This window comes from Rhineura floridana, chromosome 13, assembly GCF_030035675.1.
Source record: "Rhineura floridana isolate rRhiFlo1 chromosome 13, rRhiFlo1.hap2, whole genome shotgun sequence".
Classification (NCBI taxonomy): Eukaryota; Metazoa; Chordata; class Lepidosauria; order Squamata; family Rhineuridae; genus Rhineura; species Rhineura floridana.
In genome coordinates this window covers 20,664,304-20,691,672 of record NC_084492.1, presented here as the reverse complement: position 1 = coordinate 20,691,672, position 27,369 = coordinate 20,664,304, and the positions used below count along the sequence as shown (strand labels likewise).

The window sequence follows — 27,369 nt, the reverse complement described above, 5'->3', positions numbered from 1 at the left end:
AAAAGACTGTGTCTGCAGCTGACATTGAGCCTTTACTGTGGGTGGTACAAACAAAATGGAGGTAAAAACAGAGTCTTTAGCACAAGTTATGCTCCCATGTGGATAAGCCCTTTGTGTGACATATAAACAAAGCCAATATTTTCTATATTGTTCATTAGATATACTATTCAAGCATGTTAAGTGTTTTTCTGTGTGGAATATAGGATTACTCCATCACATATTCAATAGAGAATTTGTCTTAAATATCATAATCTTGTTTAATCTTTAGTGTTAAAACTATTCATAATATAAGAATTATATTCAATGATTTAAAAAACCTGCGTTTTTGAGACTAGGGTTAAGAGTTGAGTCATATTGGCTCAAGCTCCACAAAGCTGGAAATTGGAAGCTAAATCTGATGTCATCACGGATGTGCCCCAAAAGATGTCATTTTTATTTTTATTTTTTGGCTACTCACCTTAACTAAAAGGGCACTCATGTGCCCATTAAAAACATTTTAATAATATTTTGAAGTTCTGAAAACTATTAAACACTGGACTTGGGATCCCACGCTGGTGCATCAGTCTGAACAAAGCATCTGGGACTGTGACCAAATTAATAACATAGATATTTCATCCAGATATGCTGGTTAAATACATTAATTTAGCAATTTGTCTTTGTTTATCTTGGAATTATTATGGCCTATATCTGCTTATATATATTCACATATATAAAGTATATACAACTTCTGAATTCATTATCATATTTCATATTAATCCAATAGTATTTCTCTTTTATAGAGCCACAGTGTTCAAGCATAACAAGAAGGGGGAAAAGCTGTACTGTGACTACTTCTAAAATGTCAGAGTTAAGATGTACAGGTAATTTTTTTTTGCTCTTGTTTTTAAGAAGCCTAAATTGGGTAATTTATCTTGATGCTAACAAATTATTATTTTTGGAAACTTCAAATACTTTTTTTAAATTTAAAGATGTAGTCACTTATTATATCTTAAAAGCTAGTAATTATGTTTTGAAAATTTAGGCAAAGAAGGATTCTCCCCCACACCCCAGTCATAATTGTGAATTTTGGGGCAATTTTTAAGGTGTGCAGTGTGTATTTATTGGTTCAACATTAGGTTTACCAGTGAGTTTGCAATAAGAATTTGCTAGATGTTAAACCTGGAAAGACCAGAAGTAAAAAATTAAATATTTTTTTATAATGTAGTAAAAGCAGATATAAAACATTTAGCCTGAATTATTTTATTAAGTTATTTAATGCCATTTTCTACAGTTACATGCTATTCATATAATAATCTATATTGTTTCAGGTTGTATAACAGTAGGACTTTCCGTAAACAGCCGAAATTTTAGCAAGATTTTGCAGTCTTGTCAACATCTATGTGAACAACACAAAGCTATTCTAGATACCGAAATGAATTATAAAAGGAACCTAAAAAGATCTATTTTCTCTAGCAGAAATATTTCTGCAGACTCTAATGGTAATAATGATTTCTTTTAATAAAACTTAATACAGAGCATGATCTGGTGAAAGTTAAGCACTTTCTAAGTGGAACTGACCTAAGTATCTCCTGATTTTGGAAGAGTTATGTTCACCTGTTATCAGTGAGGCTTTCAAGTATTAATGTTTGCCTGGATTGTGTCCGTAATTTAAAAATTATTCATATTCACTTACACATAATTCACTTATCCTGAGTGATGCACAGTTTTATGTAAGTTTACAATAACCACAGGAGTCTAAAAATGTAGACCTAAGTGAATTGGAGCATCTAACTGAAAAAAAGTCATCTGATTATTTTTCACTTAGACACTCCACTTCATTCAAGCCTGCATTTTTAGACTCCTCTGGTTACTGTAAATATTATGTATTTATTTATTTGATTTATACTCTGCCCTTCCTCCCAGTGGGAGCCAGGGTGGCAAACAAAAGCACTAAAAACACTCTAACACATCATAAAAACAGACTTTAAAATATATTACAACAAAACATCCTTAAAAACATATTAAAACAAACATCTTTAAAAACATTTTTTTTAAAAAAAAAGCTTTAAAAACATATTAAAAAGCAACTCCAACACAGACACAGACTGGGATGAGGTCTCTACTTAAAAGGCCTGTTGAAAAAGGAAGGTCTTCAGTAGGCATCGAAAAGATAACAGAGGTCCGCTTCCTATTTTGTGCAGAAGGGACCTCCTGATAAGATGGTATCTGCAGGAGGCCCTCACCTGGAGAGTGTAGTGATCGACTGGGTATATAAGGGATAAGACAGTCTTTCAGCTATCCTGGTCCTAAGCTGTATGGGGCTTTGTACACCAAAAGCAGAACCTTGAACTTAGCCCAGTAGCTAGTAGGTAGTCAGTACAATTCTTTCAGCAGTGGGGTGACATGTTGGCGATACCCTGCCCCAGTGAGCAATGTTGCTGCCCAATTTTGCACCAGCTGCAGCTTCCGGAGCAACCTCAAGGGCAGACCCACATAGAGTGCATTACAGTAATCCAGCCTGGAGGTTACCAGTACATGGACAACAGTGATCAGGCTATCCTGGTCCAGAAATGGCTGCAGCTGTCTCACCAGCCGAAAAGGCACTCCTAGCCACTGAGGTCACCTGGGCCTCTAGCAACTAAATATCTAAATATCACTTAGAACTGTGTCAGCACTGTTGATTTTTCAGTGGTCCTGAGAATGATGCACATACTTTGAAGTTATAATAGAGATTTGAATTTAGGTAGTGAACATGTTAATGAACATTTAATCACCAGCTATTCAAAGGTACATATTAGTCAAGTGTTTAATTTATGTACCCAATCCTAAATTTTATTATAAAACCTTTTTTTTTTGAGAGGGAGGGGAACTGATAGAAGAGATGGTTAGTATGCTGATTTTAATGATGATGTAATGATGGACTGCCTTCAAGTCGATTCCGACTTATGGCGACCCTATAAATAGGGTTTTCATGGTAAGTGGTATTCAGAGGTGGTTTACCATTGCTGTCTTCTGAGGCTGAGAGGCAGTGACTGGCCCAAGGTCACCCAGTGAGCTTCATGGCTGTGTGGGGATTTGGACCCTGGTCTCCCAGGTCGTAGTCCAGCACCTTAACCACAACACCACACTGGCTCTGCTCATTTTAATAGTACCTTTCAAAATGGCACATGGCTTTACGAGATTATCCTCCTCTCCAAAGTCCCATATTGTAAGAAAAATCTATTTGGTCTGCTAACAGGCATTATTCTGATACCTTTTAAGAAAATAAAAAATAGCAATTCAACTACAGTAAGCAACATGAACATAAATAGTAGACATAGTATTAAACATACATGCAGGAGAAACGAATTATGCAAAATACTTTGCACTGATGCATGAACTGTTTTTACTTAGTATTTTAAAAGATCAGAGCTGACTTTTTCTGAAGTTGGAGTGTTGTGTTTAACCAACCTGACTAATATTATCTGACTAATATAAATTAATAGACCAATTAAAATTCAATATAAATGGCTATGATCCAAAGAGCTATTTCAGGCATACACAAATGGGATTTTAAGACTTTTTTCTTTGAATATCAGACCCTCATTCCGGACCACAGTCTGCTTTTGAGAATCCCCTCAGTTTCAAAAGCAATTGCTACCTGGCATTAGAGATTACTGATTAGAAACACAAAGACACATTGGGTGCAATCCTCACCATTATCTGTAATTTTACATTAATTTGTGATTCTTTGCATATTGGTGTTTTTATGGTGGCTTTAAGCCTACAGAATTTTTTTTAGGATTTATTAAAATTGGGTTGTGGAAAAACGTTTGGATGCAATAATAAGAAAATGATACGCTATACTAACAAATGAGTTTCTAAACATGTCTGTCGGTAATTCAAATGTTAAATGCAGGATGAGGGGGACCATTTGCAGGGTAGAATCAGTAGGCAAAAACTCTTTCTGATTTTTCTCCTTCCAGTGTCCTCCCCCAGCTCATTGTTCCCTGCACCCAGGCTTCTACTTGCCATGAAGCCTGGGGGAATGGCAGTAAAGTTAAATGCGTATGGATACATTTGCAGGGGAGAATCAACAGCTGAGGAAAGGGTTAAGCCTGCACCAACATTAGTGTTATGATAAGGAAACATGGGAGGTTTGGAACCATCTATTTCTCTTATAACGTCTAGTTGTGCCCTCAGTCTTCTATAATTTTCAGTAACTTTAAATACATAATGTATTGTTTCAAAAAGCAGATTTTCAAACAAAACAAGATGCATACTCAAAGAAAGACTCAGTCAAACAGAAATACAGCCTTAAAGGATCTGACCAGGATCTGAGTGAAAATCATACTTATTCATTTAAAGATGAGGTATGAACACAATGAGTAAAGATGAGGTATGAATACATGTATGCATTTTAATACATGTGACCATGTTATTTATCATGTGCTAATGCCTACTAACTGTCAGCACACTGAGAAACGGTATTCATAACTTCAGTGGGAGAAACTAACTGGTGTAAGGATAGCTACCCATAAATCATAATTTATTTTCAATGAATAAATAAATTGCCTGACCAAAGCTGCTGTTAACTCCACTATGGAAAAAACATACCTGTACTATGCTTGTATTTGATTTGGTACTGAAAATGGGACCTTATTTACTTTTATGCACTTTAGTATGGAGCTGTGGCACATCTGCCAAATGTATACTGTTTTCATTAATATTGCAGAACATTGAAATTAACCTGTCAGATATACCTGCAACAGCTTTTAGAAAAAGCCAACGGAGAACCAGAAAAGATTTTACATCAGAAGAAATAAGGTATCTCCTGGATGGTGTAGAGAAAATGGGGCATCATTGGAATTCAATTCTATGGACTTACCCATTTCAGAAGGGAAGGACAAATGTTGATCTTGCTAAGAAATATTGCAAGTTACAGGTATTATTTTAGATGCATTTTGCTCTAATATTTTATGCATCTGAGATGGGGTGAGAGAGAGGGAAAGGAACATTGGATTGACTTTGAAAATTCTCTCTCAAGTGGATGGGGTTATCCATTAGCTTTGGAGGCAAGACTATGCAAATGAACATGCTTGCCTCCTCCCAACTGCAGGATATATTGACAATGAGTAAAACCCAGCTTGAAATCCAAGAAACCATTAACTTTTCCAACAGTAACCTATAAAAGTATGGGTATATTAAGCCGAAAGAACATAAAGAGACAATGATTCAAGGTGCTGGTTTTGACCTATAAAACCTTACACAGCTTGGGACCACAATACCTGATGGAACGCCTCTCCCTATACAAACCCACCCGTACACTACATTCAAGATCAAAGGCCCTCCTCCGGGTGCCTATTCCAAGGGAAGCTCGGAGGATGGCAACAAGGGAGAGGGCCTTCTCAGTGGTGGCCCCCAAATTATGGAATGAGCTCCCTGACAAGGTGTACCTGGCGCCAACACTGTTATCTTTTTGGTGCCAGGTCAAGACTTTCCTCTTCTCCCAGGCATTTTAGCATGTGTTTTATACTGTTTAAATTTTTAAATTGTGTTTTAAATTGTTTTTATAAGATCTGTTTTAAATTGTATTTGTTTTAATGTTTTTAGTTACTGTAAACTGCCCAGAGAGCTTCGGCTATGGGGCGGTATACAAGTATAATAAAATAAATAAATGAGACAGAAGGTAATCCCTAGGGCTCAAATTATTTTAAATGACTGACTGGGAGTCAGAGACACCTTCTTTGAGTGGGCCTAGATTACCTCCATCCACTGAATGGAATTATGTCCAATGTTCCTTTCTCCTTTGGTGATGGAAGTTATTCAAGAGTGAGATGTAAAACAGCACTGTGGCATCCTATAAAAGGTTCTACAGAAAACTATTGTTGGTATCCAACAAATCGATGCTCCTAGCCTGGGATGTTTCCTTCCTGGCCTTGGAGCTTTTTCCAGTCTTGTGTAGCCAGCACAAGAAAGTCAGTTCTGCTGTCAATTGAAAGGAAGATGCTCCTTACCAAAACTGGCCCAGGAGCTCTGCTGCTCTTTGCAACCAGTTCTGGCTTTCTCTCATAGATGACAGAGGTCTCCAAGTGGGTAGTGTAGCTCCCCCTACAGCTCAGAGACAGGAAACACTTCAGCAAATACTTATGCCCCTACCCTCTTGTTGAGGCTCAGTTTGTTTCCTGTCTTAGCTCGGAGTACATCCTGTTGGTGATCTCTCTCCTCGCTCCTATATTTCTTTTCTTTTCCCCTCATACTTACCTCTGTTTGTCTTTCCTTTAAAAACAAAATCCTCTCAGTTTTTTTTTTTAAAAAAACACTTTTCTTTCATCCTGTACTCCTGCAAATTATTGATGGAGAGAGTAAGATGGAGAAAAGTAAAATGCAATCTACAAAGAAAAGGCATTTTAATAGGCTTGGGCAGTGCTCAATGGTAGCCGCGGTCAGTGCCCAGCTGCTTCCTGCCACTTTGCAATGGATGCCAAATCTGGGTGCTGCTGATACCACTGAGGGAACTTCATCCGGATTGCGGCCCCCAAGAAATTGCCAGGGCTCTAATGTAACCCGGTCGGTGAGTCCACGGAGGTAGTCCAAATACCTGAGCAGTTGAGGGAAGCAGCGGTGCCCGCCATTTTGGAAAGAAGCAGCCGCGATTGCCATTTTGCCTGCCTTTTTGGATCACAGCAGAGCGGCAGCATCTGCCATTTCAGCACACAGCAGAGCAGCAACACATGCTAATTCATGTGTTTTTGCCCTGTCAACTGCACGGCAGTCACTCTCCAGATCCTCCATATTTGTTGCCAAGTATGGCTAGGGAGCAAGAGCTGCTGTCTTCAGATGAGGGTATTGGCACAAGGTCAGTCTAGCTATGTGAGGGAGCAACAGACACCCCCCCCCCTCTCAGCCATTTTGCTAGCACAGCAACATCTACAGCAGGTCATGCTGCCTAGTTTTTTTTCGCCTGAGGTGATCCAACAGCTTAAAGATGCTATGATTGGAGATCTGGCAGCTGAGGTGGCGAAGGAACAGCAAAACGATCTTTTCCTCATTCTCAGGGTGATACGGAAACAGGTACCCCACAGTTAGAGGTATTTAGGGGTGCAGCATCAAGAAATGTTTGTCATCTCCCAGTCCCTTTAGAACTGCTAGAGCAGCCTTTCCCAACCAGTGTGTCTCCAGATGTTGTTGGACCACAACTCCCGTCTTTCCTGACCATTGGCAATGCTGGCTGAGGCTGATGGGAGTTGTGGTCCAACAGCATCTGGAGGCACACTGGTTGGGAAAGGCTGTGCTAGAGGGCAAGGCTCTAATAGAGTGGCTAGATAGCAGCTGCCTGCTGCGTATGACACTCAACCTGATGCTGAAAATCAGGATGACATAGAGGAAGGAGAATGAAGTGATGGATTGTGACTGGGTGAGTTAATTTAATCTAGACTATTCATAGATGTTTATTATCCTCCTTTATTTTGCAAAGTAGTAGCTGTTCTGGATTTATCTCCAGCGCAGCAGCAGCAGCAGGAACCACCTTCAAAAAATTCCCTAGTGCTGCCTGTTCCAAAAATGTCATGCAGGTGTATACCATTGCCAGCTCCCTTTAAGGCAATAATGAAGTCAGAGTGGGATTCACCACTTCAGTGCAAAAAGGGTATTAACTAGGTGAATAAGTTATATGTTTTAGATGCTGATGTCATGGAACAACTTAGGACTCCTGCAGTGGATGGTCCTGTTTCTGCTCTGCTTTCCTGTGCTCTTCTACTTTGGGATGGAGAAGCAGAGCTGAAAGACACCAGTCAACGCAGGTCAGATCTAGCCCTCAAAACGCTCTCATGATGCTAATGCGTTGTCAATACGTGCCTCTGTGTCAGCCTCTGTCTTTGCTAGGGCAGCCCTGCTATGGGTGGAGGATCTGTTAGACACCTAATCAGGATCATGCTAGAGTTAGGAAGTCTCTGCTAAAAGTTTCCAGATCCCTAACATTTATAGTGGATGCTACTATGGACTCCACTCAGTTTTCATGCAGAGCCATGGCGGCAGCAGTAGTTGCCGATAGACACCTATGACTTACCCACTGGGATGTGTATTATATCCTGGCTGGCTTATATCCTTACTTAGAATCCCAAATTTTTACCTGCTGTTGTTGACTTGTGTGAATTCCTTTCTGAGTGGTCTCTGAGTGTCATTTACAGTTTTTCCAAATGAATTGTATGCATGCCTGAGTGACTGTTAAGAGTCTGTTATGTTCGTTGGTCAATTTATTCTATTGTTAAATTGATTGCCCTAAGCATTTGATACCCTGAATTAATTATCTAGATAATTAGCTGAGGTGTTCAAATTAATTTCATTTTATCTAATGAATTCTGTGTATTGATTCAACTGTGACAGAAGATTTTTCTGAAAGAAGGTAGCAAAAAACCCTGGTAGCAGTGGAATGCCTAAGGAGCACTCAACAACTACAAAAATCAGTACAGGAAGCGTCAAGAGTGGTTGGTGCAATAGCACCTTCAGCCCGCTCAGAGAAAAAGATGTTGGTTAAAAACACAAGGATCACAACAAAGTCTCTACAGAGCACTCTAAAAGATTAAAGTCATGGCACAAAGCAGCAGGAGTAGTTGGTGCGGTAGCGCCTTCAGCCTGCTCAGGCAAGATGATGGTTAAAGACAAGCTGTGGCACCACACAGAGAGGCAGCCACCATTTTGACCAACAGCAAACAGCCTTGCAGTCAGTGCGTGGCCCATTCACTCTTGCGGTAGCACAGAGAGAGGCCTGTAATCAGCTGCAAACCACTGTAAACCCTGCAAGCAATGCGGCGCCAAATCTAAGGGGGGAAAAACACACAATTTTACCAACAACATTATTAAGAGTGCAGAACGCTGCTATTTGGGCAACAGAAAACAGCCTCACAGGCAGTGGGTGGCCCATTAACTCTTGAGGTAGCACAGAGTGGCCAGAAACATGCACAGAAGCATTACAAACCCTGCAAGTGATGTGGTAGCAGAGCAATCGGAGGGAAAATGCCTCCAAAACTAAGGACAAAAATAAAAATGGAGTTTTACCAACAACATTATTACAGTGCAGAACAGCAGCTTATGTGGGGAGAGCAAAGCCAGCAGTGGGTGGTAACAAAATATGAGATGCTCTGTGAGGATGAAAGGGTTCCAGATCCTTTAGTCCTTTTCTGCTCAAATTCAGAGGAAGAAGAATTCACTGGGTTTTAACACCCAGCAGTCTGAACTTCCACAGACCTGTTAAGATACGGTGCCACCTCTGGTCAAAAACAGCAGTAACAGCATAAAGATGCAACACAGACAGTTAATTTGCTCTCTGCTGCCATCTCCGGTTTCAATCAGGAACTTCAGCAGGTGGAATCTTTCCATTTAAGTCCTGCTGCATTAAATCACATTAGAAGAGCCGTGATGGATGACATTTCTGCAGAACTAGCTACATTTCACCAGTCTTTTCAAGTAGCACCTGCACAAATGCAGCAAGTTACACAATCACATGCTGTGCAGCACAGTGTTCATTTGAGACAGCTAAATACTGTTAATGAGCAGCAGGGGCAACAGAGAACATGTGACAATGCTTCACCAGGCCCACAGGATGTGCCCAGAGGTAGAGCACTGAGGCTGATGGAACAGAGGTTTGGCAGACAAACCATGGAGACACAACAGAATGTGTATGATGATTCAGTTGTTTCTCTGGAGAAGGATATGTATGGTTCACAGGTGGAAGAGAAGCCCACTTCGAGGCTTTTCCATAAAGGATGGCAAAGTCAAATCCTGATGTCTATGGAATTGCAAATTAACTGTTTGGTCTGAGTAACCCTGCTGCGTTCCCCCAGTAGTCTTAGGTAGTCCTGTGGAGTGTGTGTATGATATCCACTTCATCTAAGTGGCAATGACTGGCCAGTAACCAATGGCTACCACAAGGGCAGCTGAGTTGCTGGAGATCAGGAAGCCACTCTATATGAGGGATGCCCTGGCCAGCTGAAGTACACTAACTCAGGCTGGCAAACTGCAATCAAGCATGCACCTAAGCTCCAGCCAAATATGCAGCACCCACCTCAAACGCAAGTACTAGAGGCTGCTTCATGTGTGTAATCTTCATCAAGTGATGAATTTGTGGGCACAAGCAATAGACAGACACTTCATAAAAAACAAAAACAAAACTGTGGTCTAGAAAATGCAGGGGCTATGTATGCTAATTGCCTACATTCAGATTAACTGAGCAGGACACTCAGTCCGTGCAGTGGTCTGATCTGCATCTGTTTTTGCAGCAGAAAAGAGAAGTTAGGCTGGAAGATGTTAAATCTCTCATTTGCTGAGTGGCTCAAGTGCACTTAACAGTGCCATATAGTGGCACATTGGGTGCACTGCAGTTTTCTAATTCACAGGGTGTAGTTTCTCAGTCCAGCCACAGATAGGCTAATCAGCCTGGTTATCCACAATCTATTGCTGCTGCTGCCGCCAACTAAAAAATAAATAAAATAAATTAGTCTGATGCACAGTCAGATTAGGAGAAAGCCATATCATGGGCACAATTCCTCTTCATATGAGGAGGGTGGTAGGTTCCCAGACATGCATGCAATTTCAAGGGGCCTGGGGGCCAGAGTTCACAGGTTGCTAGACAGCCAGATGCTGCTATGAACACTGATTCCCTTGATCCTCAAGTGACGCCAGATATTGAGGAGCGGGAGGGAAGTAACTTCCTGGTACAGATTGAAAAGAAAGTATTTTACATCCTCTTAAGGATGAACATTTTACTTGTTTGTTTTGTAGAATTTTAGTAGCATTGGATCATCCTGACAAACCACCTGATCCAAAGCACAGAGGTTCCAAAACAACCTAGTACTAATCACAAGGTGATTCCAGTCCAGCTCCTAAGTAAAAGACTTAGATTGAAGGGAAAGCACTTCTTCATACTAAAAGACTAATGGATTTGGCAAATAAATACTATTTTCCAGACCCAAACACTATAAAATAGTTTATATGCCTTGGCAGAGACAGCATTTGGGCACAGAACTCTACAACAGGTCTTATCCCCACATTAGGTCTGCAGGTTTAGTATGTCCTGCTTGGAGACCTTGGTCATCCATGAGAGATGGAACAGTTGTTCTTGCCGTAAACGGTGTTTCTTCATGGATGACAAGAGGTCTCCAAGGCCCACCCTTAGAATGTTTCTGTGCAAGTTATGGTGGCTGGGACCAAGTCAGTGAGTGCCATGGTTCCTTTTCTACTATAACTTTATTTGTTGATGGTCACTTGACCTTGTTCCTAACACATTTGTTGTATGGTCCAGTGTTTTTATTCATGTAGTGTGTTTGAGTCTTCAGTTTCTGTTGAGGCTGGTCTCTACAGCTTTGCCAAGAAATGAACTGAGCCTCAACAATAGGGGAGGGGCATAAGTATTTGCTGAAGCGTTTCCTGTCTCTGAGCTGTAGGGGGAGCTACACTACCTGCTTTGAGACCTCGTCATCCATGAAGAAATAACGTTTACGGTAAGAACAACTGTTCCTTCTCCTCTATAGGTCATGTAGTGAACATTATGGCAGAAATATCCCATCTCTGGGTTAGATACATTGTTAGGTAAGCAATTGTTGACTCTGGCTGCTGACACAACATAAAACGTTGGCAGAGTTAAGAGTTCTGAAAAATCCCTGTTGCTTCACTTACTCACATACACACACACCTTCCTTTCATCTGGACTGTCCACCTCTACAGCCATATTTGAGACCATGAATCACAACTTAATATGAAATTTGTGTGAGATAATGCACTGACATTTGCCTTTTTCCCTCTCCCAGAAAAATGAAAAGACAAACATATGACATCTTATAAGCTACTTGTATTCTGTCAAGAAAACTGGTTTATCACACAAATTGGATTTAAAAAAAAAAAAAAGTAATAATGATTTTTATTTTATAGACAATGCTTCATTTTTTAATTTGGTGATTTTGTGTGTTATAAGCTCTTTCAATCAGCAAGAATTCAACATTCTACTTTTGAACACAAGTTATCAATATGTATGATAGCACTGTGAAATGTATTAAATCAATATTATCATTCTGCCCTTCAAGAAAGTTAGTAAGAGACTATTTTATTTTCTAGAATTTTTACTTGCTTTGGATGTAAACATCCTTAAAAATAAATATGAAATACTACACAAGTGAATAAATAAATGTTGTTTATAAAACATTTTGTTTTATAATAATAAAAGCTTATCATTATTCTTTAAGTACGTATTGTGTGAGTTTATATTCCTGGTCTTCATTAGAGCACTTTACTCTACCCTCTTCTCAGTTGATAAAAGCATGCGAGGTATAACAATTTTTTTTCTTTTATCCTCTTCTACTGTTGCTCCGATTACCCTCTCCATTCTGCCATTCCACAGTGAGACCAGGCCCCCAAAACAATTACTGTCAACCAGAAAATCCCTCCAGAGCATTCAGGGATTCATCACATTCTGTCAGTCTCCGGGGTGGACCATCTTAACACGTCTCCCTTCTGCAGGGAGGGATTTTCACTGCCAATCCAAACTGTACCAGGAAATGGTCGGTTCATGTTGTGATAGGGTTTATGACACTCATGCCATCCCTATTTGCTCTGTTGCAAATAGCAGTTCTAGGACATATCGTGCCATGTGCACTGGCATAGTGTTGTACAGAGACAGCCACACGGTTTCTGGTGACCATGAAGTGGTCCCCACATGATCAGTCCTGGGTTTCTTCAATATCACATCTGCAACCACCTTTGCTAACTTGGGCAGGGAGAATGTTGGGCAGTGAGGTGGGCAGTACACCAGTAGCATCCCAGTTTTGTCTCTCTGACCCAGCACCAGACCTTCAAACCCGGTCTAATGCATGGACCTCCTGGTGAAGGAGGTGGAATCCATATGGATGATGGCAACTCCCCCCCCCCCTTTATACTGCTCCTGAATCAAATACTCAGGTGGACAGAACTGGGTCAGATCAGTCCTGCCCCCAGCTCATCCACCCAGGTTTCTATAATACCTAACATTTTAGCCCCTACATCCATGATTAAATTGTAGACGGTTGCTGACTTACTATGGACCAATCTAGCACTAGCACGCTGGAGGATCATTGATGGGACAACCTAGATCCTACAGGCTGGGGAAAGGACCAGAAGAGGGGAAACACTTCCACCATCTATACCAACTTTTCCTTTCCTGGTATATCCAACCTCCAGTGCCATGCCTCCCTCTGCCTGAGAGTATACTCGTATGGACCCCCTCTTCCTCCCCTCTGATTTTACTCAACCCATAGCCAATATTCAATAATAAGAAAAAAATATTTTGCGGTTTAAGAATGTACCTGTAGCCAACAGATATCAAGGTCTAAAAAGCAGGGAAATTGGGCAGCTATATAGAATGCACCAGGGGAGCAGGAGATCTGACCTCTCTGAGATATTGTACTGCCCTACAAATTTGTCAAAATGCAAACACAATTTGGGTTGGTCTTTCACAGTCCAATCCACTTCCTGTGTAGCTTGGAAGAATTTGGTAACGTGCCTCTGAGCATATGGTGAGCGGACCCAAATTTAAACTAAAGTTATCCCTGGTCACATCCACACCAGACATCTATTCCACTTTAAACAGTCATGGCTTTCTTCACAAACTACACTTCCCAGGATTCTTTGGGGGAAGCCATGACTGTTTTTAAAGTGGAATAAATATTTGGTGTGCGTGTGGCCCCAATTAGCCACGCCAAACAGCTGTGAATCTGGCTTTTAGAACACTGACAGTTTGTTCTTACCGAGCATGCCTGCACTATCAGACTTCAATGTTAAATGTCCTTAAATTAATTAAAAATCAGCCATGCATTTTTTTTTACTTTTAAACTGCAGAAAGTGAAGGTCAGAGTATTGGGCAAGGTCAGTAATAGGATTAAATGTACTCTGTGAACACGGCTGATTTTTAATTAATTTCAACAAATTATGAGGCCACTGACAGAAAAAAGTCCAACAGGGGTCTGGATTTCCCCCCCTTGTTTTCCCTTTGGACTCTCGATTCTCTCTGAGTGTCTTGGGTATCGCCCTGAAAACTTAGAAGGTTGTTAAGCAAGTGTTTCTAAGTTCAGAACTATAAGTTTTGTAAGATTTTGTTTTGAAGTGAGTTTATGGGAAGCAGTAGAATGGCATGGGGATATTTTCAGTTTAACATGGTGGAATGTGCAAAATCCATGCTGGCTATAGTACACAGCCATGAGAGTAACTGTATAATCTCCCCTCCCTCTAAATTCACCCCGTCTGAGTAAACAAAATGCAAATGTGTACCCAGTCCAAGTTTCCAAAAGTGCACATGTAATGATAATAAAGTGTAGTAGTAATAAAATGTAGTGCTGAGATATCAATCCCACAAAATATAAGAATAGCCACAATTAATAGAACTCACACACCCCACTAACTGCAGCAAGTGCACACCACAACCTTTTACTTGCACTGGGTCAGTAAGGCCAGCTCCTCTTGTCTCTCACCCAGGGGCCAGTTGCTTTAACCCTCAGCATTCTAGCCTCTCACCTTAGAGAACAATATAATTCGGTTGTACCCAACTACGTGCTACTCAGAGCAGACCCACTGAAATTAATGAATATGCCTAACTTAGGTCCATTAATTTCAATGGATCTACTGTGAATAGAATTTAGTTGGATAGCCTATGGTCTCTAACTCCCACTTAGCAATCCCTTCTCTATCATTTATTTATTGATTTATTTGATTAGTCACCCATCTGGTTGGTTACCCAGCCACTCTGAGTGACGACGTACAAAGCAAAAACATATAAAACATCAAACATTCTCTATCTGCACTTAGCCCTCACCTGGAAGGTAAACCTGAAGGTGGTGACACAAAGCCATCAGTGTTCCTCAGCTGCTGGTATTCTGCCACGTGTGACATGTCTTGGCTTTATGTTTCAAGCTCCGGAACTGTTGCTAGTCATTTCCCAGGCTGGAAGCTGCCATTTATGGGTCTCGGAGACCTAATAAACACTGCTGCATGCATGCAGGGATAGTCCTAATAAACATGTCTGCTACAGTTGTGATGTTTGCTGGTTTTGTTCCCGGGGTCAAAAGGTCAAATCATCACCACCCTTGAGTTCTCATCTAAATCATTGCATCAAATGGGCAAATCGAGTGCATTTAAAATTTGACAGCTGCCCTAAAAAGCTTGCTTGCATAGTTTACAAACGTAATATAAGCTTGAATTGGCATCTCTTCTATCGTAAAACGATGTGACTCAGTTTTGCTTTTCACATTGCGCAAGAGCCTAAGAAGAGGCTCCATCTAGTCCACCATCCTGTTCTCACAGGGGCCGACCAACTGCCTATGGAAAGCCCGCGAACAGTACACGAGCGCAACAGCACTCTCCCCACTGGTATTCAGTATCTTTTGCGCAACCCCTTGTCTGTGCCAGTATCACCCTACCTACTCCAGTTGTGAGGAAGTGATGCAAAACTGGTGAACATGCACGCCCCCAACCAATCCTGCCCCTACAATTATGCCGTGTTCGGTTACAAACTGGGCGTAGCCAATAGACCTTGTAATGTTCTCTGTCTGCACTAGGGGTCCCTGTTTCGCACAAACACTGGGCGGCGGCCCCAAAAATCTTGAACTCATCGTCCAGAATATGGTGCCTCTACCTTAGGAGCCCAGAGTACTGCCTGACTAGGACGAACCTCTCGTGCCCTTGTCGGGCAGAAAAGCAGCCTTGAAACAGCATCTTGGAGCAAGACAGAAGCTGATTCTGGAGGCAACAAATTTGCTGATAAGAGCGGGACGCAGACAAACCATTCCGAGACGGAAACGGCGACCCGGCAGCGGCACAGATAAGCGAGGTCCTCGTTGCAGCGCGTTGGAAGGGCGGGGTCCTCCTGGCGGGGCCTGGGCGGATGAGGTCACTCTTTGTGGTGGCTGCCGTTGGCAAGATGGCGCCGGTGCTGGCGGAGAAGAAGCTGCTGGGGCCGGACGGGCTCGTGGCTGCCGAGTTCCCCAGCGAGGAGGATGAAGGGCAGAGCCTTTGGTGAGGAACCGAGCTGGGCTGGCCTCCACCCAGGTGGTGGCTCCTGACTAGCCGGGCTAGTAGTTGTTAGGAAAGGGGGGCCGGTTAGCTCTTTCTATCTTCCACAGTCCTAATGAGAAACTCGGCTTAACCGGTGGGCTCGAAGCCTCCCTGCTCCTGAGAGTAGCCGTGGCCAGGAATTCGCAGGGGCTGTGGGAAAGAAAGCTTTCCAAGACCCCATAATTCCTTGTACAACTCTTTGACAGCTCCAGTTTGGCTTTCTCTAGCATTGGGAGGGGCGCCTCGTGCAGCTGTGAGGCGTGAGGAAGGGCTGTTTGGGGTAGTAGGGAGCGGTTCACCTACCTCTCTGTCCCTTTCTCGCCTTGCAAATATAAAGTCGCATATAATTGAGCCCTGTGGACATGGAAGCCAGGGAATTGCATCGAGGGCCCGCAGCATCCAGTTCCAAGCAAGAGCATCCTTTTCTTCTACCGCATCCCCTTTTAATTGAAGGATCATAAGGCTCTTCTGCAAAATGGAGGCCCAGGAACAAAATGCAGCGCACCCTCAGGTGTCAACTCCAAATGTGCTGCCAGAGTTCTAATCTTGAGGTAGCTGGCAGCCAAACTTGTTGAGAAAATTGAGATAAAATGACAGGCTCTGGATTGCTTTGTGGATGACTGCATTCCGTGTGAAGGCAGCAAAAGCCAAGTCTCTGTTTTGTACCATATATTTGGCACTTAACTGTGCCTAAGTTGAGGTGACTGCTGAAGTGTTCATGTGATGGCAATTTGGATGAGTGGGATTTTGTTACAGATGCACTTTTATTGTAAGTATTTTCTCCCTGCCTTGTTCTACTCTCTTGGTACATTTAAAAACATCAGCGCTCTTTGTCCAGTCAGAACTCTCTTTTTAAATAGAGCAGAATATTCTGTTTTAAGGGGAGTGTCTACCCTGATAGTTTTTACCCAGGAGTAGTGTGCCTGGCTGTACTCTGAAGTGTATAGTGTTGGTGTTTCTCTCATACAATCACGGATCTGTAGAATTGGAAGGGACCTTATCTAAGCCAAGCACTTGCTTAGTGAAGAATCTACAGTGTAGGATTTCACTACAGAGTACTGAGAGATGACTGTTCAGATGCTGCAGCATCACCCACATACAGCTGCCTGATAGATTGGGTCATAAAATCTCAGTGGATTTAGAAGATGTAGCACTATCCAAACTGAGGATGAAAATACTTAGAATCATGGAATTGGAAGAGACCTTGGAGGTAATCTGTTCCTGCTCAGTGCAGGAATCTTGCAACTACAACACTCCTGATAAGTGGCTGTCCAGTCTCTGATTATATAGGAAATATAGGAAGCTACCTTACAAACGGTCCATCTGTCTCAGTATTGTCTACACAGAGTGGCAGCAGCTTGCTGGGCTTTTAGGCAGAAGGCCTACCTGGAGATGCTGGGGATTGAACCTGTGACCCTCTGCATGCAAAGCAGATGTTCTGCCACTGAGCCATGACAAGCTCAGGAAGGTCCACCACCTCATGAGGCAGTGTGTTCCACTATCAAAACAGCTCTTGCTGTTAGGAAGTTTCTCTTAATGTTTAACCAAAAACCTGCTTTCTTTCAATTTCCACACATTGGTTCTGGTCCTGTCCCCTGGAGTAATAAGAGAACAAGTCTTGTCCATCTATTAGATGACAGCCCCTCAGCTATTTGAAGACTGCTATTTTATCTTCTGTTCTTCAGGCTAAATGTACTCACCTCTTTCAACCACAGGTCTTGGTTTCCAGATCTCTCACTATCCATGTCAATATCTTTTTTTAAAGTGTTGTATCCAGAACTGAACATACTACTCTTGTATTAGAGAGATCAGTTATGACATTATCTTTTATTGTAATAGAAAAGAGGTATACAAATAATAAACTAAATTATTCTGCAGTCAAGAGGCTTCTGTGAATAGATTTGAGATGCTGTAGCCCCATTGTAAAGTAGCTTATAAAGCAACCCAGCTCTTGCTCAGGGGAAGCCGGCGGAAGGGGTGCTGGCGGAGGAGAAGCCAGCAGGAAGCTCCAACGGCATCCATTTGCCATTCAGGAGCTGCCAGACTGGAGGAATGTTGGCTGAGCTAATTAGCTCTGTTTTGTTGGATGAGCTTCAGTTGGTTCAACTCGAGGACGTGGACAAGGTGCTTGGACAGGTACGTGCAACCACTTCGGTACTGGATCCTTGCCCCTCCTGGCTGATAAAAACTAGTAGGAATGGAACAGGTAGCTGGGCCAAGGAAGTGATAAATGCCTCTTTACGAGAGGGAGTGGTCCCGGGCTGTCTGAAAGAGGCAGTGGTGAGACCACTCCTGAAAAAGCCTTCCTTGGACCCAGACAATTTTAACAGCTACAGGCCAGTGGCGAATGTTCCATTCCTGGGCAAGGTCTTGGAACGGGTGGTTGCTGGCCAGCTCCAGGCGCTATTGGATGAAACTGATTATCTAGATCCATTTCAATCGGGTTTTAGGCCCGGTTTTGGCACTGAGACAGCCTTGGTCGCCCTGTACGATGACCTATGTCGGGAAAGAGACAGAGGGAGTGTAACTCTGTTGATTCTCCTTGATCTCTCAGCGGCTTTTGATACCATCGACCATGGTATCCTTCTGGAGAGGCTCGCGGAGTTGGGAGTTGGAGGTACTGCTTGGCAGTGGTTCCGCTCCTACTTGGCGGGTCGTCTCCAGAAGGTAGTGCTTGGGGAACATTGCTCGACACCGCGGGCTCTCCAATATGGGGTCCCGCAGGGGTCAGTTTTGTCCCCCCTGCTTTTTAATATCTACATGAAGCCGTTGGGAGAGGTCATCAGGAGTTTTGGAGTGCGTTGTCATCAGTATGCTGATGACACGCAGCTCTACTTCTCCTTTTCATCTTCTTCAGGTGAGGCTGTCGATTTGCTGAACTGTTGCCTGGCCTCGACAATGGACTGGATGAGAGTTAACAAACTGAAGCTCAATCCAGACAAGACTGAGATGCTGTTGGTGGATGGGTTCTCTGATCGGATGGTGGATATATACCCTGTCCTGGACGGGGTTACACTCCCCCTAAAGGACCGGGTTCGTAGTCTGGGAGTCTTTTTAGACTCTTCCCTCTCACTTGAGGCTCAAGTAGCCTCGGTGGTTAGGAATGCGTTTTACCAACTTCGGTTGGTAGCCCAGCTACGTCCCTATTTGAGTAAAGAGGACCTTACATCAGTGGTACATGCTCTGGTAACCTCACGTTTGGATTACTGTAATGCGCTTTACGTAGGGCTACCTTTGAAGACAGTTCGGAAGCTACAACTAGTGCAAAATGCGGCGGCCAGATTGCTGACAAGGACCAAGCGGTCCGAGCATATAACACCTGTTCTGGCCAGCTTGCACTGGTTGCCAATATGTTTCCGGGCTAGATTCAAAGTGTTGGTATTAACCTATAAAGCCTTATACGGTGCAGGACCACGATACCTTGCGGAACGCCTCTTCCGATATGAACCGGCCCGTGCACTACGTTCTGCTACGAAGGCCCTCCTCCGGGTTCCAACTCACAGGGAGGCCCGGAGGGTGATGACAAGATCTAGGGCCTTCTCAGTGGTGGCCCCCGAACTATGGAACAGTCTCCCTGAGGAAGTACGGCTGGCGCCGACTCTGCTCTCCTTTCGGCGCCAGGTCAAAACCTTCCTATTCTCTGAAGCATTTTAAGTTACACTGATTTAATTTTAAAAATGTTTATTGTGTTGGATTGTTGCTTGTATTTTAGTATTGTTTTGTTATTTATTGTATTTTTATGCTGTTTTATGTTCACCGCCCAGAGAGCTATTGCTAGTCGGGCGGTATATAAATTTAATAAATAAATAAATAAATAAATAAATAATAAATAAAATAATACCCCTACTTGCGAGTAAGTGCTCCCTTTTAACTTCCATTATAATTATTTTCTTAGACCAACCTTTTCCTTGGTGTAACTTTGGCCCGGATTGGGACCCACAGGAGCACTCTGAATGGGACTTGGATGTTGCATAAGTTCCCCCCTCAGCCCCTCCTTTGACATGCCTCTGGAATGCCCGTTTGGGGCCTTACACCGGCTTCTTCCAGCACCCCTTCCACCAGGCTGGGCTTCCCTGGCGGACCTCTGGCTGAGCCAGCAGTGTCTTGGCTCCGCTGTGGCTGAGCTGAGGGTGAGGGGCTTCTGTCGATGGAGCCAGGACCCTGTTGGTTCAGCCAGGGGTCCTCCATATCCAACTCCCCTCAGCCTGGCTTAAATACGAGTTGGGTTGCGTCCTTAGTGAGATGAGCATATTTGTAAAAACATACATGGATCAACTGCTTTTTTCACACATTCTCTGTAGTGCAGTAATTTTTGCATCCAGTCTTTTTGCCTTATAGTGGTTTAAGCTTTTGAGATAAGCCAGCCATTTTTATGATCTTTCTGTATTGTTTTTATCTCTTTTGTAGATTTTGTTGTATACCGCCCTGGGATTTTGTATGGGAGCGGTCTATTAATAAGTTTGTGAATAAAAATTGTAAAAAATTGTGGGACAGGACTACAGGATCAAGCTGCAGAACTGATCCTTGGCTAGCACCACAGAAATATCTGCCCTGCTTTGGAGCTCCCTTTATGCATATTCAGATGTTGTCATGTACACAATATATTTAGCAGCAGTTTGTAACTCCTCTTGGGAGATTGTATGAACTGGTAGTAACTGCTGTACAGTGATATAGAGAAAGGCTGTGTTCTAATATCAGATATGCTCTGTAACCACTGGAGCTTTACCAATTTCAGTGTTGCCTCTTGCAGCAGGCAGTATCTGAAAACAGTGCCCCTCTTTTATTTCTTGGGGTAATTTTACTGTTGTGAGTGAGGTAGCATTATAATTCCCTTTATGTGCTAGAGTGCGCATCTGATCAATAAAAACAAAGACTGTAGAGCAATTACAGTGGTTATATATGTGAAATCATGGTATGTCATGGTATCCCCACATTTTTTTTTGACAGAAGCTTACTCTGTTCTTCAGCTATTAATGGAACCCTCAATGTTTGTATCAGAAGTTGGCCATGCATGGCAGTCTGGCCTAAAAAATGGCTCTTCCAGCTCCACTTCTGTGATCTGAGAGAAGATCCAGAATTTGAGCAAAGCCACTCAGTAGAATTTAAATGAGGATAAAGGAAAGGTTAATATGCACCTTGCTAATGAGGTTTAAATGGTTAGGGATTTGAGCATCTATTACCCATGAGTGTCTGTGTTTGCATTCTGGCAGAGTCTGATCTGTTGACATATTGCTAGAAGTAAATCACAATTAGGAATAAGCTGAAAATCCCCTTCAGAATGGTGTTGATAATTCTGCTTTTCTTGAAGATTTTTTTCAAAACCAAAGGTTTCCCACACAGCAGATAAAAGTAGTCTGATGTGAAGCTTGAAAATAAATGTTGTGCATCTTTTCTGCTTTCTAATTGTGCTTTTTTACTTCATTAAACAAAACTGTCAAGTCTAATGAACTTAAAAATATACTGCTGCCATTTGAGCAGTCAGCAGTGAAAACATGAGCTCTCTTCAAAGTAGCAGAATTTCACGAGAGGTCAGGTTTCCCAAACCACCTTTGTTAACTGAATGTCATTGCAGTGCTGCATAGGCAAGAACTACCTTTTAAAATATGGGCTCCTCTGGGAGGAAGGGCGGATATAAATAAAATAATAAATAAATTATATATATATATTATTGATATATATATATACGCATCACACTGAGTGTTCCAACTATGGTTGTTCTGCTAAACATAGGAAGCCAGAACTGGTGACTTGAACTTTTCTGATGAAAAGCAATATATAAATAATTGAAATAAATAATAATAAAAAATTAAATCAAAGCAACTTAAATAATTGATTAAAATAAAATTTTACATTTTATTTTGTACATATTGTACCTTTTCCTTAACAAGTGTGTATACTAATTGGTTGCTCTATCTATTTTTTAAAAGGTGGTTTGCAACAAAATAGAGCCTTTATACTGCCTGGGAACATAACCCCAAATCTGTGTTCATGCTGCCCACCTGCCTTTTGTGCTACACTACTGTATCTGCATAGGGCTGAGTGGGGGAGCTAGATTGTGAAATCCATGAATTTTTGTTTGGCCTTCTGTACACATGCAAGGGATACTAAGCAAAGTCACTAAGGGGAACTTCAGGCCCAGATATGGCCCTTAGGTCTTCCCCAGGCTGCCCTGTCCTCTCCCAGACCATGCACCCCATTGGCTCTGCACCATACCCTCTGCAAGTGCTTTTGCTTGGCTGGAATATGTTCTTGAACTGTGATAATGGTGCTTGCTTGTTTGGATGAATGGAAGATGGAGATTTGTGTGTGTGTGTGTGTGTGCGCAGAGAAACCTTTGACTTTCTGTAGCTGGAATGTAGACTACTGTACAAAGGTAAGAGTTACACCTGTTACTGTGCCCACTTTTGCCCCTGGCACTGTCCACTGCTGGTACATAGTCCCTGGTCAGTTACTCATGAGAAATTGAGGCCCTTGGGCTGAAAAATGTTTCTCACTCCTCCTCAATTACTTGGAGACTAAGGCCAGGTTCACACATCACATAAAACCATAGTTAATGTTTAATTGTCAGTGAGCAACATGCTTCTCATGTCGTCTGTTTCTGGTCTTGTGGTTTGTTTCTCTCCATACCAGAAACAGTAGCCAAGGTTTGTTCTTACCTGACTGCTCATGGTTCGTTTGGGGGAATTAAACCGTGAGCTCAGGTTTGGATGGCACAACAAACCCAGGCTTGTGGTTTGTTGCTGCCTGCATACCAACAGTGGGGGAGGAGCAAACTGGGGACGCTTGAACAACATGCACCAACATGCTGTTCGTTCATGCTAACCCATAATTAAACATTAACTAAGGTTTATTGTGATGTGTGAACACAGTCATGGTGTATATAGAACTTCCCCAAAAGACATGGTAGTTACTGGGCAGAACACTTCCTCATGGTGAAAGAGTCAACTGTTGTTCTGTGAGATTGAAAGTAAATAATCTCCTTGTTTGATTAGTAGAGTCAAAACTGTTAACCTTATTTACTTAACTCACTCAGCCAGGGATGCACAACATGGGTAGGGAACCTTTTTCAGCCCAGCTGAATTCCCACATGGGGAACCTTCTGGTGTCTGTATGCCAGGGTTGGGTGGGGCCAGAGGCAAAAGAGGGTGGAGCAATGGATCCGATTCTTACCTTTATACAATAGGTTACATTTCAGGCATGCAAAAAACGGAAGTTTTTACACATTCTCCATCTTACACCCAGACAAGCGAGGTATTCCAGCTAAGCAAAAGCACTTGAGGAGGGTACAGAATAGTACTGGTGACAGGTGTGACCTGGGGATGGTAACAGGCCTGGAGAGAGTCTCAAGGGCCAGACAGAGCGACCTGGAGGGCTGCATTTCTCTACACCTGAGGTTCCCCATCCGTTGAGTACAGGAACCTTCCCTGCACAGAATAGCTCTGTGCTAGTTATTTTGTATCAATTTGTGTTACATCTCAGACAAGCTAATAAGTGAACTTGTTTTATGCAGGCACTCAATACTGAGTGAAGTTTCAACGCGATCCAGGTCTAAATTACCCTTGGGCAAAAATATTCTTGTCTTTGGTAAGTATCTGTGAATAGTAGTGGGAGGTTGTTGTGGAGATACTGATTTTTTTTTAAAGAAATAAAATTTTATTATTATTATTATTAAAGCAGACTTGCCTGATAGAAGAAAAAGCTACTTAATTTAGTACGAGGCCAATTTGGAGGCATATAATATCAGCCAGGCTTAAGGTGATCTTGTATCTTTTTTTTGTGCTGACAGTACCTTCAATCTAATGTGTTGACATAAGAGCATGTTATTGGCTTAATGAGATCTATTCAAAATAGTAAAAATGCAGTGCGACCTTTTCTGGAGTAAATGAAAGAGTATGTTCCACTTATTAATGTGTATTGTGATGCTGAAAGCATAGAGACTCACTCCTGTAATGGGTCTTCTGCTTTGTTTTGCTACCCTGTAAAGCAACAGAACAAATTAGTTGCTTCTTTAGCACTCACTAAATGGAAATGGACTGCCTTCAAGTTGATTCCGACTTATGGCGACCCTATGAATAGGGTATTCATGGTAAGCGGTATTCAGAGGTGGTTTACCATTGCCTTCCTCTGAGGCTGAGAGGCCCAAGGTCACCCAGTGAGCTTCATGGCTGTGTGGGGATTCGAACCCTGGTCTCCCAGATTGTAGTCCAACACTGTAACCACTACACCTAAGAATCACTTAAATGCTCAATTCAGAGGCATGACTGTTTCCTAATAAGAGATGAGCTTTTTTATGTTTGTTTTCTCTCCTGAAAACCTATTGGCAGGTGATGATGGCTCAGGCAAAACAACACTAATGATTAAAATACAAGGAGCAGAGCATGGCAAGAAAGGAAGAGGCCTGGAATACCTGTACCTGAACATCCATGATGAAGACAGAGATGGTAACGTATTTGCTTTATTTATAAAAGTATATACTGCCTTCTCATAAATATCAGGGCAGTGGTATTTGTATAGTGACATAAAACATTTTTTTTTAAAAAAAATCCATCAAAAGCACTACAAAACAATCATTAAAATGACCGGCTACTCAAGAAAGTATTCAACAACTGCATAGGCCTGTTGGTGTAAAAAAGTTCCCTGAAAAAAGCGAGGATGGCTGCGGAATCTCTGCTGGAAGAGTGTTCTACAGCATGGGACTGGTGACACTAAATGACCAACTTCTGATTGAGACTAGTCGGGCCTCTGAAACATGCGGAACAAGTAACAGCCTCCCCCAGATCATCTCAGTGATAAAGCCTAGGATATAAGGGCTCAGATGGTCCTTAAGCTATCCTGGTCCCAACTTGTTCAGGGCTTTGTCTATTGACACAAGAACCTTGAACCTGGACTGGTGGCATGCATTATGCTTAAAGTAGGAGGCTGGACCCTTCTAAAAAGCAACCATTTAAATGTATATAAGTATTACAGCTGTAATTGAATCCATTTGTTCTTTGTATGTCGAGAAATGCAAAAGAAGAAGTAAGACTGCCCTCTTTCCTATGTTCTTCTTGTTGCTTGGCTTTGTAGTAAATTCTATGTATTTAGTTTCAACTGAGAAGTTATCATTATGATTTTTCATTCATTTCTACTGTATATTCTTTGTTTCCTTTTTTCTAAGGTTCCTCTTCTTCCCTCCCCCCAAAGCATGAATATTGAATATGGATTGAGAAGTGGGGAACCTTAGGCCCAAGGGCCAAATGAGGCCCTCCAGGTCTCTCTCTCTGGATTTTGGGACTTCCCCCTCCCCAGGCCACACTCTTTACCAGCTCTACTTTGTACCCTCCCTGATTGTTTTTGCCAGGCTGGAATGTATCCATAGACTCTGGTAATGCTTTTTGCTTGCCTGGATGGAGCTTGGAGAGGGGTGTGTGAGCTTGTGTAGAAACACACCTACTGTACAATGCTAAAATTCACCTTTGTTGGTTTGTTCTGCCCCCTTTTGCCCCACTCAACAATGTCATGTGGGGCCTCGCCTAGAAGGGAATGTGGCCCTTGGGATGAAAAAGGTTCCCAGCCCTGTTTTAGAACATATTAGATTAGAACTGTGGATTATTCCTGTAAGGGAGGATGTCCACCACTAACACTTCTCTAAAAGAAGGTCTCGTTCAATGTAGCACAGAGACTTAAGGTTTTGCTCTGTGTTGTGGCCTCTATATACCAAATCAGACTGAAGTGTTGTTTATAAATGTGCTCTTAACAGAAATATAAAGCTTCCGGGGATAACCTTGGCCATTATAGATGAATCTGTTTTGCCTTGTAGAGCTTCAGTATGTTTTTCTAAAGCTGTGAGTAGTAATAAATCATGTGGAATGTAATCAGTTATACACTTGTCTTTGTTCACCTATTACCAGTTTAATTCTGACAAAGAAGATTTGGTTTTCAGTTTGATGCTCTCTCTCCTTCATGCCCCCCTCAGTCCATTCCCAAATCAGGTTGTTTTTCCCATTACAGAAATACAGTCCTTCCTTCCTATTCGCTAAGCCAAAATTCTAGTCTGCACCTTGGGCATCTCTGTCCTTGATTACATCTTTTTTTCTCTAGTCTTCCATTGTTTGCAGTCTGATTCCATCTGCCCAGCACTGCTCCCAAAATTATTTACTTCTGTCTAGCCTTGCGATACCCCTCCTTAAATCCCTACACTTGTGTATTTCTGGATACTATACAAGCATTTTCTCCTTACCTGAAAACCATGGCCGTCCACTCCTTACCACTCTGTTCTTAATATCCTGGCAAATCCATACTTGTGACTGTTCCTCATCTGACTCCACCACCACCAGAAGGCTGCTTCCTCATGGAAATGACCTTGGTCTTTCCCTCTTACTGTCTCTTATGCCTAGAAATGCCCCTTGGGTCACCTCCATGAGGCAACCTCTCCTACTTCCAAATCCCTCTTCGAAAGCCACTTCTTGGAACAAGAATGGGGAACTTGTGGTCCTCTAGATGTTGCTTGACTCTAGTTGCCAGCAGCCACAGCCAGCATGGCTAATAATCGGGGATGGTAGGAGTTGTAATCCAATGACGTTTGGAAGACTGCAGGCTCCCCGCCGCTTCTTTGGAAGAATCCCTAGTCCCAATAACTACTGTAGCTTATTCTAAAGTATATGTAACGGCAACAATTGCATTCTCATCCCCTGCTTAGCCCTGCTTTGATTACCTTCATCTTCATTTGTTGTCTCAATTCTCTCAGATTTGAGATTGAAGTCCCTGTGGGGGTAAGGTCTTCTCATTCTTTGTAAAATGACAAGTACATAGATAGCGCTAGTCATAATCATGCTTGTGGAAAAGGATTTCTTAATGAGAATGTGTTCCCTTTCCCCCCCACAGATCAGACCCGTTGTAACGTTTGGATTCTTGATGGGGACTTGTACCATAAAGGGCTCTTGAAATTTGCTGTTTCAGCAGAATCGTTGCAAGAGACCCTTGTTATCTTTGTGGCAGATATGTCTAGACCCTGGACTATTATGGAATCCTTACAAAAATGGGCCAGTGTTTTGCGTGAACATATTGATAAGCTGAAAATTCCCCCTGAAGAGATGAGAGACATGGAACAACAGTGTAAGTAATGCAAGACTGAAATTTTCTTTTGTATCATTGCAACCTTGTGAGAAGAGTGCTTGTATGTTTGTATGCAGTTGTCTTATACCAAGTCAGATCCATTGGTCCATCTAGCCCAGCATTGTCTCTAACCTCATGGCCAGAGTTCATGATTTGGTATCTTTCTGTCAGACAGGCTTTGCATGTGAATTAAAACAATATTGCTTGCTGTGGACATTGTGGCTGGGGGTGTATGGTTTGTACTTG

At 42.3% G+C, this 27,369-nt stretch overlaps 2 protein-coding genes and 1 long non-coding RNA gene across 3 annotated transcripts in view; 2 read left to right on the top strand and 1 right to left on the bottom strand.

The window, feature by feature from the left end:
• TERB1 (telomere repeat binding bouquet formation protein 1) overlaps positions 1-4,752 on the top strand; it is a 23,333-nt gene extending 18,581 nt beyond the window's left edge. The window contains exons 14-16 of the mRNA XM_061594472.1: positions 780-860; positions 1,308-1,478; positions 4,694-4,752. Coding sequence (XP_061450456.1) covers positions 780-860; positions 1,308-1,478; positions 4,694-4,701 — 260 coding nt within the window. The 3' untranslated portion in view covers positions 4,702-4,752. The remainder of the gene's footprint in view (positions 1-779; positions 861-1,307; positions 1,479-4,693) is intronic.
• LOC133369307 (uncharacterized) overlaps positions 1-16,088 on the bottom strand; it is a 22,379-nt gene extending 6,291 nt beyond the window's left edge. Inside the window, exon 1 of the long non-coding RNA XR_009758866.1 lies at positions 14,792-16,088. This is a non-coding gene — a long non-coding RNA (uncharacterized LOC133369307). The remainder of the gene's footprint in view (positions 1-14,791) is intronic.
• DYNC1LI2 (dynein cytoplasmic 1 light intermediate chain 2) overlaps positions 15,524-27,369 on the top strand; it is a 27,451-nt gene continuing 15,605 nt past the window's right edge. Inside the window, exons 1-4 of the mRNA XM_061594473.1 lie at positions 15,524-15,990; positions 23,540-23,613; positions 24,354-24,470; positions 26,893-27,123. Of these exons, the coding sequence (XP_061450457.1) occupies positions 15,860-15,990; positions 23,540-23,613; positions 24,354-24,470; positions 26,893-27,123 (553 nt within the window). The 5' untranslated portion in view covers positions 15,524-15,859. The remainder of the gene's footprint in view (positions 15,991-23,539; positions 23,614-24,353; positions 24,471-26,892; positions 27,124-27,369) is intronic.